At 54.6% G+C, this 14,396-nt stretch overlaps 1 protein-coding gene across 9 annotated transcripts in view; it reads left to right on the top strand.

The window, feature by feature from the left end:
- The window catches only part of ZNF516 (zinc finger protein 516), a 214,103-nt gene that overhangs the window by 104,192 nt on the left and 95,515 nt on the right, over nt 1–14,396 (top strand). For all 9 annotated transcript variants that reach the window (XM_054244329.2, XM_035271379.3, XM_035271378.3 and 6 more), the window contains one exon: nt 11,580–13,028. In XM_054244329.2, coding sequence (XP_054100304.2) covers nt 11,580–13,028 — 1,449 coding nt within the window. The remainder of the gene's footprint in view (nt 1–11,579; nt 13,029–14,396) is intronic.

The following is a 14,396-nucleotide window of genomic DNA, read 5'->3' as shown; positions in this document are numbered from 1 at the left end:
TTAGGGTTAGGGTTAGGGTTAGGGTTAGGGTTTAGGGTTAGGGTTAGGGTTAGGGTTAGGGTTAGGGTTAGGGTTTAGGGTTAGGGTTAGGGTTAGGGTTAGGGTTAGGGTTAGGGTTAGGGTTTAGGGTTAGGGTTAGGGTTAGGGTTAGGGTTAGGGTTTAGGGTTAGGGTTAGGGTTAGGGTTAGGGTTAGGGTTAGGGTTAGGGTTTAGGGTTAGGGTTAGGGTTAGGGTTAGGGTTAGGGTTAAGGTTAGGGTTAGGGTTAGGGTTATGGTTACGGTTAGGGTTAGGGTCGGGTTAGGGCTAGAGTTAGTCTTTTGGTTAGGGTTAGGGTTAGGGTTAGGGTTGGGTTAGGGTTAGGGTTAGGGTTAGGGTTAGGGTTAGGGTTAAGGTTACGGTTAGGGTTAGGGTCGGGTTAGGGTTAGGGTTAGGGTTAGGGTTAGGGTTAGGGTTAGGGTTATGGTTACGGTTAGGGTTAGGGTCGGGTTAGGGCTAGAGTTAGTCTTTTGGTTAGGGTTAGGGTTAGGGTTAGGGTTGGGTTTGGGTTAGGGTTAGGGTTCGGTTAGGGTTAGGGTTAGGGTTTTGGTTAGGGTTCGGGTTAGGGTTAGGGTTAGGGTTAGGGTTAGGGTTAGGGTTAGGGTTAGGGTTAGGGTTTGGCTGATGCTTATGCTTCGTTACCTCCTCCTTCTCTCCCTTCTCGTTCACACCCTTTTACCCCAGAGGCTTTTTCTAAAGTTTCGTGCTGTTTATATAATTTTTTCTCTCTGTTTTTTCAAAGTCTTGCAGCACTTCTTTCTGGTTTCTTTGTTTAATTTCGGCCCCTTTGGGGACCCTGGCTGTCCCCACCTTCTGCACTTTCCGTGCTTGGTCTCCTTCCCTGATTATCCCCCTGGGATCTGGGGCCACCTTCCAGTGTCGATGTGTCCAGCGCTGTTGGGTGTGGTCTATGATTGGCTCATTTGAAGCTGGTATCAGCTCACACTTCGATCACTGTCAATAACCTGCCTTTTGCCTCAGGTTTCTTGTCTACAGAATGGGACAGTGGCCTTCCCTCCCTCCGCCTGTTCTGAGGGGCCTGTTATGGATGTGAAGTTCCTGACGTGGTTCCTGCCACCCAGTGATCCTGGGAAGTGCCGTGTTTATCACATCCCCACTGGGTGTCTCTGGCTGTTGGCTGCAGTGCACAGGCTATTTTGTAAACCCAGCTTCTCTCTGAATGAGAATGACTGACATCTGCATGGGCTTCTGTGTGCAGGACCCGGCTTACTCTGTGTTCCTCATTTCCTTGGGGACCTGTGGGGTCGCGCTGGCAGCTGGATGCTTGGCCATCTTCCCAAGTCCTCCCTGGTGCTTCCCTGGAACCCCCTGGTCCTTGGCGAGCTGGGATGTATCCTGAGACGGGCGCCATCCTGGGTACGTCACTGCCGCTCCCTGTCTTAGGACCCACCTCGCGGGTCTGTGTGTTGGCTGTATTGTAAACCCGCTGGTGTAAACCCCAACACTGGGGCAGTGTGGGGACCGAGAAACTGTGGTCATGGTTCCTTGCGGATTTCATTACAGACATTCACGATTCATGATTTCTGGCGGATTTGCTCATTCTCATATAACAATCACCAGGCTGTGTTCACTACCCAGCTACCTGTGTTGAGAGACTGGGGAGACTACAGAAGGAGCCAGTTGTGTTTAAAACCTCAGCATGTACTCAGTGCACAGGCAGCCGGGGCTGGGTCGTGACCGCAGGTCCGCTCTGAGGGACGTGCCGGACGCTCTGTGTAGGAGGAACACCCCAGGGACGCAGGGATGTTCATGGCTCGCTGCGTGCTGTTGCATTTGTGCGGAGTTCCTGTTTTGTTTTCACCAAGAGGGAGAAGCTCCAAAATTGTTGCTATAATGAGTGCGAACAGGGAGGCAGAAGGCCTCATGTTGGAAGAAGCCAGCTTGCTGCCTGCGGTCGCTCCTTACTACAGGTACAGTCACATGACCGAGCAGGACCAGCAGTGGTGGCTGCGTACACGCTCCGCAGAGTGAAATGGCTGCTGGCTATTTTTAGAGATATTGATTAAGATATGACAAGGCATATTTTTAAAAAAGCATGTTTCTGCTTTGTAGTGGCTTAGACATACCTGTGCAGAATCAACTAAGTCACAAGGAACTGAACAGAAGGAAGAATGACATTGAAACGTACCTAAGAAATGAAATCAGTCTTGTCTGCTGAGCAGGTTTCGGGTCGTTTCCATACACAAAGCTTACAACCTTAGCATTGTTGGGGTTGAGGGGAGGTCTATGCCTGCAGGGTTCCCGGGAGCTGCCTTCTGCTTTCCGCCTGCCCCTCTGGGTGGTGAGGGACGCCCCCTTCACAAGGCAGCTGCTTCTCAGCTGAGCACTTCTCCCTTGGCCTCCCGTGAAATCTCATTCTCATCGATTTCTTTGTATTTGTCATGTCTTGCCCAGCTCTCCTCAATCTTGGCTGCAATGAGAATCACCCAGAGATCTTTTTTCTTTTTTTTTGAGAATGCACAGGTCCCTTACCAGAAACCTGGACCATAGGCAAGGCTCTGGCCTTGGTCAGTTCTTGCCAGCTGTGGCCCATGAGCTTGACAGATGCTTCTCAGAGGCGGCCCTCAAGGCTGTCCTGGAGGAACTGATTTTCATGTGTCCCCTCAGTGCTCACCGTGTAACATCGGGGTTTGAGGCAGCCCCCGTTATGGGGGGAACTGATTTTCATGTGTCCCCTCAGTGCTCACTGTGTAACATCGGGGTTTGAGGCAGCCCCCGTTATGGGGGGAATTGATTTTCATGTGTCCCCTCAGTGCTCACCGTGTAACATCGGGGTTTGAGGCAGCCCCCATTATGGGGGGAACTGATTTTCATGTGTCCCCTCAGTGCTCACCGTGTAACATTGGGGTTTGAGGCAGCCCCCATTTTGGGGGGAACAGCCCACATTCTTGCAGTCACTCTCATTTTACTTGGTTCCCAGAAGCCTCCCCCAGGCCTGTTCTGGACATGCTCCCTTTCATTCATTTGCTGCTCTTCCGTGTGGTTCAGGGCCCATGCTGGGCTCTTGCCACCCAGCGTGGAGAGAGGACCCTTGCCCAGCCCCATCCTGAGCCTTCCTTCCCTGGCTGTTGCAGAGGGTGGTTCTATCTGGTCTCAGCCCTGAGCTGAATAACTCACACTGAGCTTGTGCTCTCCTAGGAGCTCGGACTGTTTTCCATGGCCCTGGCTGTTGCAGAGGGTGGTTCTGTCTGGTCTCAGCCCTGAGCTGAATAACTCACACTGAGCTTGTGCTCTCCTAGGAGCTCGGACTCTTTTCCATGGCCACAACTTTCTCTTCCTGCACTTTGTTTTTCCTTATGGGATTTCGTGTCAAGCCTTTGCTGCATCTCCTTGAAAACTCTTGAGTCTGTGTGACTCCCTCATCTCTGAGTGTCGGGCCTGGTCTGATAAGCTTGTCCAGCTCCCTTTCTCCATCTGGGCCGTCGATGCACATGGTGGGTCCACGAGAGCACGGCCACTGCAGCCTCCTCCTCGACCTTCTTCCTGTGGATCTGAAACAGGAGAGTATCTTGACCTCTCGCAGGACTTGCAACAGGGGTGTGGCTCATTTGCGCTCAGACCCCTTACAGGAGGGGGAGCAATCAGAAAGGCAGGTGCAGGAGCTGGGCAGGTGCAGGAGCAGGGCAGGTGCAGGAGCTGGGCAGGTGCAGGAGCTGGGCAGGTGCAGGAGCGGGGCAGGTGCAGGAGCTGGGCAGGTGCAGGAGCTGGGCAGGTGCAGGAGCAGGGCAGGTGCAGGAGCTGGGTGGGCGCTTTTGGGCACTGGCCCCATGGTAGTGTCTAGACAGTTAATGCTGTTTTAGCAGTTGCTGTCCGCGGATGGCTAAATGTTAAACCAGCTCAGTGGGGAGTCAGGGTGACAGCTGACAGCCTTTCTTTTTTTTTTTTTTTTTTTTGAGACGGAGTCTCACTCTGTCTCTCAGCCTGGAGTGCAGTGGTTCAATCTCAGCTCACTGCAACCTCCAACTCCTGAGTACAGGTGATTCTCCTGCCTCAGCCTCTTGAGCAGCTGGGACTACAGACACGTGCTACCACGCCTGGCTAGCTTTTTGTATTTTTAGTAGAGACAGGGTTTTACTATGTTAGCCAGGATGGTTGCGATTTCCTGACCTCGTAATCCACCCACCTCTGCCTCCCAGAGTGCTGGGATTATAGGCGTGAGCCACTGTGCCTGGCCAGGGTGACAGCCTTTTTCACCCTGCCCTCTTGGTACCTGGGTCCTTGTCCATTGTCCAGGAAGAGTCGGCTCGCACAGACTTTGAAAGATGGTGAATGCGGGGATTTCAGTGAGTGGTGGAGGTAGCTCTCGGCATGACGATGAGAAGCTGGAAAGGGGTTGGAGTGGGAAGATCATCTTCCCCTGGAGTTCAGCTGTCCCATGGCCGATCTCCTCTCCAGCCATCCTGTCTGACTCCTCCTGATGTTCAGATGCTCCTTCTCTTCTTTCCTCCTCTGCCATGCTGTTCTGCCAGTCTGCTGCTCTTCCACTCTTCTGCTTCCCTGCTCCGCTGCTCTTGGAGGCTGGGGCTTGAGGTTTCTATGGGTATAGGGTAGGGAGGCATGGCAGGCCAAAAGGGGCATCATTTGAATGTGAAAACAGGAATGGCTGTTTCTGTTTAGGGCTGCAGGTTTCCAAACTCAAGGGTGGGGCCTTTGCCCTCTTCCACCCAGTATTTCCCTGTCTCCTGTCACTATCAGATTCAGGAATGGCCACTCCTGGGCAGAGGCATCGGGCCTGCTCCCGCCTCACCTCTGTGCACTAAACCCAGCCACATTCTTCCTGTCCCCAAGACTGTCAGGGAGAGACAGGTCCGTGTATGCTTCGGCCTCCTGTATTACCGGCTTAGTAATCCTCTGAAAAAAGAAAATCATGTTATACAGTTGATAGGCGTTTGTGTGACTGGTGACTGTTTTTTTTTTCTTTTTTCTTTCCAAATCTGGGATAAAATATATTGAAACGATTTGTAGTTTATAACCCTACACGGTGCACAGCACTGATCGCATCTGCTACTGCAGCAGGTGAGCGGCAGGACGTGTGCAGACCTGTGCCGATGAACCCGCAAGCCGCCTGCCTTGCTGTTCGGTGCCTTCAGTCCTGCAAACGTACGATGTACCGGAAGAGCAGAGTGTGTAAGGCATCTAAGAACCCTCCCGCAGGTTACTAAACTGGCCTAGGTGTGGTGCACAGACATGCCATGCCTCTTCAGAGCTTCTTCCTGTTCTGTGATCGTGGTGGGGTGCCTGGAAGAAGTGCGCATTTTGTGCACGTGTCTGACCCGAGCTGACGTGGCTGAGATGCGAGGGGCTGCGGGCTGGTCCCGCGGTGGCTGTGTCCGAGGAGCAGAGTCCACGTGGCTGCTGGAGCCTTTGAAGGGTGAGGCACAGTCCTGCTCAGGTGGCCAGCGCTGCAGCGGCGGGCTCTGGTCTCAGGGCAGCATGTGTCCAGTCAGCCGGCACCGGGAGATCAGTCCAGTGAGAATTTTGGGGTGTTAACAGGTTTCACATACCCGTGGCGGGTTTTTTCCTGTGGGAAGGATGTGGAAACTTCACGGGGAGTTTGCGCAGGATGTGGAAACTTCACGGGGAGTTTGCGCAGGATGTGGAAACTTCACGGCGAGTTTGCTGAGCGATGGTTGCCGAATTGTAGAATAAAATATTTAAGATATTTGGCTGCATAGTGAAAGAGCACGTGTGTGTGAAATTGTCAGTTGTAGAACTGGACATCTGTAAACGTCAAGCTCTCTTACCCTATCCGTCAGAAAGGGTGTCACTGTTACAGGCTGGAAACATTTAGGATCAGATGAAAGTCCTCACCCAAGCCTCTGTACGCGCAGGAGTTCATTGAAGGCCCCTTTCTGGTGGTTCTGATGCCGTGTTGGGGGTTGGGAGGTGAGGAGTTTTATTCCCAGGGCTCCTTAGAATTATGGTCACTTAACTAAATTCGTTGTCTGCTAAGAAAGCGTCAAGCTTCCTTTCCTGTGTAATCTGAATACTGTGGACCTCTTACCTTTTCTTAACCTTTATAGAAAGTAGCGCCATTTCCTTGCCTCCCCCTCACCTCCCGTCCCTTCTTCCTTGTCAGCCTAAAGTTGAATCGGAGATGTCACTGATGAATGTGATGCTTGCGATTACCTGTTCATTCACTCCTCACTCCCTGTTAACATGCAGGGAGCCCCCGGTGTTGAGCTCAGGCTGTGCCGTGAGCTCAAGTGCAGATGAGCGCAGCAGCTGTGCAGACGGGTAGCCTGCCTGCAGTCACCCTACGTGCTCCCCAAAGCCCAGCCCCATCCCTGAGCGGGGCCTCTGACCGTCCCTTAGTGACCCGGAGAGGCCAGCTGAGCAGACACCCCTTCCTGATCATGGAATTAACTAAATTGTATCCGTTATGGATGGAAATAAATAATGGCCTTTATGAAGCCCAACGTAGAGGGGTGGAAATGGGAAAAATCTTTATTTTAAACGCTTAGGAAAGAACTTAGGCAAGACCTCTCTTGTGGAGAGTGTGGGGCTGCGTTTCAGGAGGAGGTTGGTTTTTGGAAGGACTGCTTTGTAGGGATAGCAGCTCAGGAAACAGGCCGGAGGACACGTTATCAGCGCACAGGGGTCCCGAGGGTCCCGGCCCGGGGCCGGCACTGCCTCCTGCAGGTGGGCGACCAGGGAGGAAGAGTGAGGCGGCTGCTCTGTGGGGTGCAGCTCCCATGGCGGGGTGCAGTGGGACTCGACGCAGGACTTCAGCATCACCAGAGCCGGGCACAGACCCAGGTGTGCTGCCCGTTGCACCTGCTGGAGTGACGGCCCGCAGGGCGCTCCTGGGGTCCGGTTTATTTTTCAGAGAAGAGAAGCGGCATGTTGTGCCCTAAGATCCAAGTGCTTTAAAAACCAGTGGAAAACCAAAAACAAGACGGAGAGGGAGAGCAGAGCGGCCTTAAGCATGGAAGGCTCGTGGCTCCGTGGCCGTAGGCTTTTTTGTTATGTCTATTTTACTACAATAAAATATTTTTTAAGTGAAAGGGGAGTAAGTTTTCATGGCGAGTGCCCTCAACACATCTCTGTGTTTTGAGGGTGGTCGTGTGTGTGCTGAGGACCTTGACTCGGGGACTTCGGACGGCACAAGCCTGCCACTCCCGGGGCCCTGTGAAACACACTCGTCTGTGGTGAGCACCAGGCACCAGCCAGGCCAGGCCAGCTTGGGGCGCAGTGCAGTCGTCCAAGCCCTCATCCGCGTTTGTGTTTCCAAGACACGTTCAGGGAGGTCCCACTTAGGAACCCGCGAGTCCCCGGCTAGTTTGGGCTGAGGGCACAGTGGCCAAGGCAGCCCCATCTGTGGCGTGCACCTGAACACTCGTGGGGTTGGGAGTGATGCGCCCCTTCTCCGGGGCTGTGGGGACCTGGCTTGCTCCTGTGGCGCGGGCTTCCCTGCCCCGGGAGAGCATGGGGCATGTGTTGTGGGTCTCTACACAGGCTGCCTCCAGGCCTCCCTCTCTGGTGTGTGCCCTTGGCACTGTGGTCAGGGTCAAAGGCAGCCATCTGGGCACAGCCACGCCTCAGGCTCAAATCCCCACTGTTCTCTTTCCTTTGTTTAATTCTGATAAAGTGCCGGGTGAGCACTGCCACGGAGGGGCCGTCAGACTGGTGGGGACTGAGCAGAAGTGCTTTCCCCACAGACCTCCCCACGTGGCAAGGGAGCCACGGAACCAGGCGTTTCCTAACCAGGCAGCCAGGGCCCCTTCTCCCAACACTTTTCTAACTTGAGTTCCTCCATTTCCAGATCAGGGCCACCGAAACATCAGAAGTCACCTATGCCAGGTCCCAATTGTGGATGGGGGGTGTGGGAGCGGTGGAGGAGGGCGTGGGGGCCGTGGAGGGGGGTGTGACAACCATGTGGGGGGTGGGGGCCATGGAGGAGGGTGTGCTGGTCATGGTGGGGTATGGGGGTAGTGGAGGGGGTGCAGCTGTGTCCTGTGCCTGTTGCCACTTGCAGGGGGTGCCTGAGGAGCCCTGTTTGCCAGTGGTGGAGCTTATTTCTTGGGGAGGTTCACCTCCTGTGTGCAGTAGATGGAATGCTGTGGTCCTCCACGAGAGAACGAGGACTATAGAAAGGGACACATTAAGTCAGAATGGCACTTGGGAACCTGGGAATGGCGGGTGGGTGTCGTGGTCCCCTTGGGCCACTGGGGAGGCCCCTCGTCTTACTTTTGTTTTGACCTGGCTGTAAGGAATCCTTGGCTGTGTTAGGCGACAGCACTCTGCCAGGCCTGCTGGACTTGGCGGCAGTTTATTCCTGTGATTGGGGGCCCTGGAGGGTCCTTGTCAACAGCGCTGGGGCCAGGAGCCAGGGACGAGGGGCGAAAGTGTCTGTTCTGTGGCTTCTGATGACAAACGTGGGGAGTGTTTGGGCCGCACCTCTGCACGCCAAGGCCTGAGGCCCAGTCACGAGCTGGCTGGAGGCCATTACTGTTTCAGTGGCCCTGGTCCTGTAGGAAGAAACCTCAGCTGAAAGAGGTTTGGGTACCCGGTCCTGGCTCTGGCTGGAGAGGTGCTTGGTTCCTTGCTGCTGAGGATCCAGGCAGTCTTGGCTTGACGTGCGCCTCTCAAGTTAGCCGCGTGTTTTATTCCTTGGAAAGGAAGTAGTTCCTTGGAAAGCTCTTCGGTCTGTGCCCATCAGCTGCTTCTGCCAGTAGCTTCAGTTTCCCACCCCTGCCTCTCCGCGGTGGAGACTGCATGGTCCTGCCGGTCACCCACCCTTCTGGGCTGGCTTGGGACTCTGCAGGGTCTGTGTTCCAGAAACATCTTGCCATTCCCTCCCCACCAGTGACTTTGGTAACTTGGGTTAGACCATTCACTTTTTCTTGTTTTTTGAGACAGTCTCGCTCTGTCACCCAGGCTGAAGTGCAGTGGCGCAGTCTTGGCTCATTGCAGCTTCCTCCTCCTGGGTTCAAGCGATTCTCCTGCCTCAGCCTCCTGAGTAGCTGGGATTACGGGCATACAGCACCATGCCTGGCTGATTTTGGTATTTTTAGTAGAGACGAGGTTTTGCCATGTTGGTCAGGCTGGCCTGTAAAGTGACACACCCACCGCGGCCTCCCAAAATGCTGGGATTACAGGTGCTAGACACCATGCCTGGCTGGTTTCTGTGTTTTTAGTAGAGGTGGGGTTTGCCGTGTTGGGTAGGCTGGCCTCAAACTGCTGGCCTCAAGTGGTCCACCTGCCTCGGCCTCCCAAAGTGCTGGGATTAGAGGCATGAGCCACTGCGCCCGGCCACATTAGTTGCTTTTAGTTTATCAGGCAGTGTGCTGGTCAGAGGTACTGGAAGTTCCAGGTGATGTTATGTGATCCTGTTGGGAATATTTTGGGAGCGTTGACAGTCATGCTTTGCAAACCTCACAGAAGTACCGGGCAGGTGACGCAGCCGCGTTCTTTCCGCTTACGGGCTCCACTGCTAGTCCCGAACATGTGTTTGGAGATCTCGGTTCCTTTACTGCAGGGAAAATGAGTCTCTCTGCCAGATGCTGCTTCTCATCGGATATTTAAAAATGAGTTGAATGCACCAAGCAGCAGTCCGACTTAAACGAGGGCTATTTCCTCTTTCCTGTGCTGAATTCTAGGTGAAGTGCATGTTTGACCCATGGTACATCCTAGTGCCACCGCCTCCTTTCTTGTATCAGTGTCTGCATATGACGGACCAATATACCTGGTTTCATCGATTTATCTTTTAATATATTTTATGACTACTGTTATTATTTTTGAGATGGAGTCTTGCTCTGTGGCCCCGGCTGGAGTGCAGTGGTGTGACCTCGGCTCACTGCAATCTCCTCCTCCCAGGTTCAAGTGATTCTCCTGCCTCAGCCTCTGGAGTAGCTGGGACTTCAGGTACATGTCACCACACCTGGCTAATCTTTGCATCTTTAGCAGAGACGGGGTTTCGCCATGTTGGCCAGGTTGGTCTTGAACTCCTGACCTCAGGTGATTCGCCTGCCTTGGCCCCGCATAGTGTTAGGATTGCAGGCTTGAGTCACCATTTCCAGCCCTGACTTTATTTAAATATTAGCTTTTAGAAGCCGGTAGGAGTTGGAGAGTTTCTTCTTCTTTTGTCTCATCTCACCAGTTCTGCTGATGACCCCTTACTGCTAACATTCCTTGACATGGACAGATCTTTAAAATTGCTGTGTGAGTTGCTCACTGACTGCCTGCTAACTGGAAACCAGCCTTTGGTACCGTATCCCTGAGATCCAGGCAGGCACCTTCGGCGACAGGGGCTCTCTCACCCCGACGAAGAACGCGTCAGAATAGGTTTGTTACCAGTTTGATGGGATTCCTAAGTGTTATTGCCAAAAATATACTTAGCACATTTTAAAAGAGTGTTCTGAGTTAGCAGATCCCTGTGTTTTACTGAATATTAAAAACCTTTAACCAGTCACATGGGGACTTGTCATGAGTGGATACCCACTGAGGCCCGGCTGGGAGGTGAGAGACCGCAGATGGCAGATGGCAGCTGGCGGCGAGGAAGCCTGTGTTTTCTTTGTAGTTCAGAGGTTTCCAGATACCCAGAAGCATCTGTACGCCTTCACAGTTTCCATGTCTAGATTTAAGTAAACCCAAGGCCATAAATGCAAACATAAAACCGAATTTTTGTTAATCCGTGTTGTGTCCACTTGCACGTGGTCTCTTCTGACTTGGGAAAAGCCTTGGTGGCATTTTCCCCGTCTCGCGGCATTCCTTAGGTAAAGTGGGAGGATTGGGACCGCACCAGCCCTCTGCACCACAGAGTCCATCCCGGACTGTGGCTCAGTCACACAGTGTCACATCTGACCCTTGGGCGCAGAGCTTGGGGGGATGGTTGGGCTGAGTTTCTCGGGGCAGCCAGCAGGTGGCGGCGTGGAGGTGGGTAGCTTGGCTACCCTTGGCTCATGGGCCTCTGGGGCACTTGGTGGCGTCAAGTTTTAGGCTTGAGAATTGGACCTCACAGGAGGGATGCGTAGGGACGGGGCCCTGGGCTGAGGTGGAAGGTGGTCGGCAGCCCAGTGGTTTCGGAGGCAGACCCTGGGGCTCTTTGGGCGAGTTGGCCAAGCCTGCCTCCGTGGCTGTGGACACACTTCTCTGCTTTTCTTACCCTGCCATGAATGATTCTGAAGATTCCACAAGCGCCTTAAATGCAGAGTTCCTTGAAAGTCATGCAAACCTTATACTCTTATGAACAATTAATTTTCTTCCCGGGTCCTAGCAGGCCAGCCGTCCTCTGTCAGCTGGGACAGCGTAGTTACACGTAACTAGATACGCCGCAGCCATCGTGCTTTTCCCTGTGATCTTCTGAGTCACTGAAGGTGAGGAAGTGCTGCCCGAGCTAGCCGCGTCTTGTTCTTGTCTGGTGGCTCCTCACGGGTCTGCTAAGAGCCACCTAGACTCAGGGCTGGCTTGTCCTGCTGGAGACAGCTGCGCCTGGAGTGCACCGTGGCCTTGCCTGCCCCGTGTCTCACCGTGTTCTGATGAGAATGGTAACTTCCATTTCATGTTTTGCCTCCTCCAGGGGAACAGCCGCGCCGCTGCTGCTTTTCCGAAGAGGTGACTTCGACCGCACTCTCCAATGGAGACCAGAGTCACAAGCTGGGAGAGAACGCCTCGGAAAGGGACGCCGGCCAGTCCAAGGCGGGGGTCGCAGCTTCTGTGTCCGTACTTGAAAACAGTAGCAGAGAGACTTCTAGGAGGCAAGAGCAGCACAGATTCTCTGTGGACTTAAAGATGCCAGCATTTCAACCCCAGCAGGAGGTGCCCGGCCCTGGCGATGGTGTGGAGTTCACTTCCAGTACAGGCACGGAGGGCCAGACGGGTCACCCTGCAGAAAAGCTGCCTGATTTGCACAACAAGGAACACTCTGGGGGAGGGAAGAGGGCTCTGGCCCCAGACCTCATGCCGCTGGACTTGAGTGTGAGGTCGATGCGAGATGACCCCAGCAATAAGGAGGTGGCCTCCTCCCTGCAGGCGGCTCTGGTTGTTCACCCGTGTCCTTACTGCAGCCACAAGACCTACTACCCCGAGGTCCTGTGGATGCACAAGCGCATCTGGCACCGCGTCAGCTGCAACTCCGTGGCTCCCCCGTGGATCCAGCCCAAGGGTTACAAGAGCATCAGAAGTAACTTGGTTTTCCTCTCCCGGAGCGGACGCACGGGCCCCCCGCCCGCCCTTGGCGGCAAAGAATGCCAGCCTCTGCTCCTGGCTCGGTTCACCCGCACTCAGGTGCCAGGGGGAGTGCCGGGGCCCAAGAGTGGCTCTTCTCCCCTGGGAGTGGCCTCAAAAGCCGCTAGCATGCCTAAGAATAAGGAGAGCCATTCCGGAGGCCCCTGCGCTTTGTGGGCGCCCGGCCCTGATGGGTATCGACAGACCAAACCCTGTCATGGCCAGGAGCCACATGGTGTGGCCGCACAGGGAACCCCGGCCAAGCCCAGGCAGGAGGCGGGCTCCAAACCGGTGCCCATCCCGGGTGGTGGGGGCTTCAGCAGGAGTGCCACCCCCACGCCCACTGTCATCACCCGGGCCGGCACTCAGCCTTCGGCCAACAGCAAGCCCGTGGAGAAGCTTGGGGTCCCCCCGGCAGGGGCTGGCTTTGTCCCCGCAAATAAGCACAGTGCCCCGGACTCCCTGAAAGCCAAATTCAGCCCTCAGCCTCAGGGTCCACCTCCTGCAAAGGGCGAAGGGGGTGCCCCTCCTCTACCTCCCCGTGAGCCCCCCTCGAAGGCGGCCCAGGAGCTGAGGACTCTGGCCACCTGTGCTGCGGGGTCCAGGGGTGACGTGGCCTTGCAGGCCCAGCCCGTTGTTGCTGGGGCACCCCCCATCCTACACTCCATCAAACAGGAGCCGGTGGCTGAGGGGCATGAGAAGCGCCTGGACATCCTCAACATCTTCAAGACGTACATTCCAAAGGACTTCGCCACCCTCTACCAGGGCTGGGGCGTCAGCAGCCCTGGGCTGGAGCACAGAGGTAAGATGTGCAGCCCCCCTCTTCCTTGCCCATGTGTGACCTCCAGAGCCAGCCCTGGAAGGCTGGTGCTGCTGCCCCCTGCCTGCGCAAGGCCTGTGAGGGCAGAGCCAGGCGGCCTCATCCCCTGCGGAGCCAAGAGCTGCTCCCTCGCCTTGGCCTGGGAGCACAGCGGGTGTGGACACCTCTTCCTGGCTCTCTATTCTGCCCTGCTCGGGAATGCTGCCTGGGCTTGGTGGCCCTCTACATGCTGGCCCCGGGAGGAGCCCACAAGCCCTGCACGGCTTCCGTTTCTTCCACACCGAAATTCCGCAGGAGCAGGCAGACCACACACCATGCTTCTGTCATTTTAAACAAGGAATCCGTAGACGTTCATTGTCCTTGTCTCTCAGAAGACAAGAGTGTTCGTTCAGGGTGATGGAGTTTTATTTTTATATATCTGTAATTTAAAAACGCCTAATGAGTGCTCTAGTATTAGTAAGCAGAGCCTTGCAGAGGATGTATTTTCCCTGTAAAGTCTGGAGAATTGAATTTGTGCAAAAATTCCTGAAAAAAATACCCGAAAAGGGTTATCTTCGCTTCTCCCTGTGCCTTAGTGTTGCTGTCTAGCAGTAAACATGAGACGGGCTTGCCGGCTGCCTCCTGCTCCTCTGGACATACACGCTGGATGCAGTGCCCTGTCCTTGAATATAGATTGAAGGTCACTCTTCCTTAACATCCAGAACACTAAAAAACCTACGTTCTATTAAAAAAGAAAACAAAGTCTCTGAGTTCATCACCCGGGAGGGCTAACCATCCTTTGATAGAATTGTCCATCAAAGCCTGTGGTTCCTGAAAGTGGTCCCCATTAGAAACGGCCTCTGACGGCAGCTTGTGGGACTGTCGGGGCGTGATTCTGGGTCTGGGAGGTGAGATGTCAGCAGAGAGTCCCCCAAATCCACCGTGGGATGATGTCCCAGTGGGTGCCGGGGTCACCTGCTAAGCTCCTGGCTTAGGCTGGGATTCAGAGCCTGCCTGGATCCATGGCCGGCCAAGGCAGTATTGAGGCATGAGGGACGCTCACCCAAGATGTTTTTCAGTCGGAGACACGGCAGGCTGCTGCCTTCTTACGGATTCTGCCAGCGAAGGCCTTCCTCCAGCCATCCTTGTTACATTCCTGCTTTGAAGAGCCTGCTGAGCGATTGAGAACTTCTTTTTTTGAGCAGAGTTTTGCGCTGTCACCAGGCTGGAGTGCGGTGGCTCGATCTCGGCTTACTGCACTCTTTGCCTCCTGGGTTCAAGCAGTTCTCCTGTCTCAGCCTCCCAAGTAGCTGGGACCACAGGTGCACACCACCATGCCGGGCTAGTTTTTGTATTTTTAGTAGAGACGAG

The sequence above is a fragment of the Callithrix jacchus genome, chromosome 13 (assembly GCF_049354715.1).
Source record: "Callithrix jacchus isolate 240 chromosome 13, calJac240_pri, whole genome shotgun sequence".
NCBI classification, from domain to species: Eukaryota; Metazoa; Chordata; class Mammalia; order Primates; family Cebidae; genus Callithrix; species Callithrix jacchus.
Note: the sequence above shows the minus strand (reverse complement) of the source record. Positions and strands in the feature narration are given on the sequence as shown.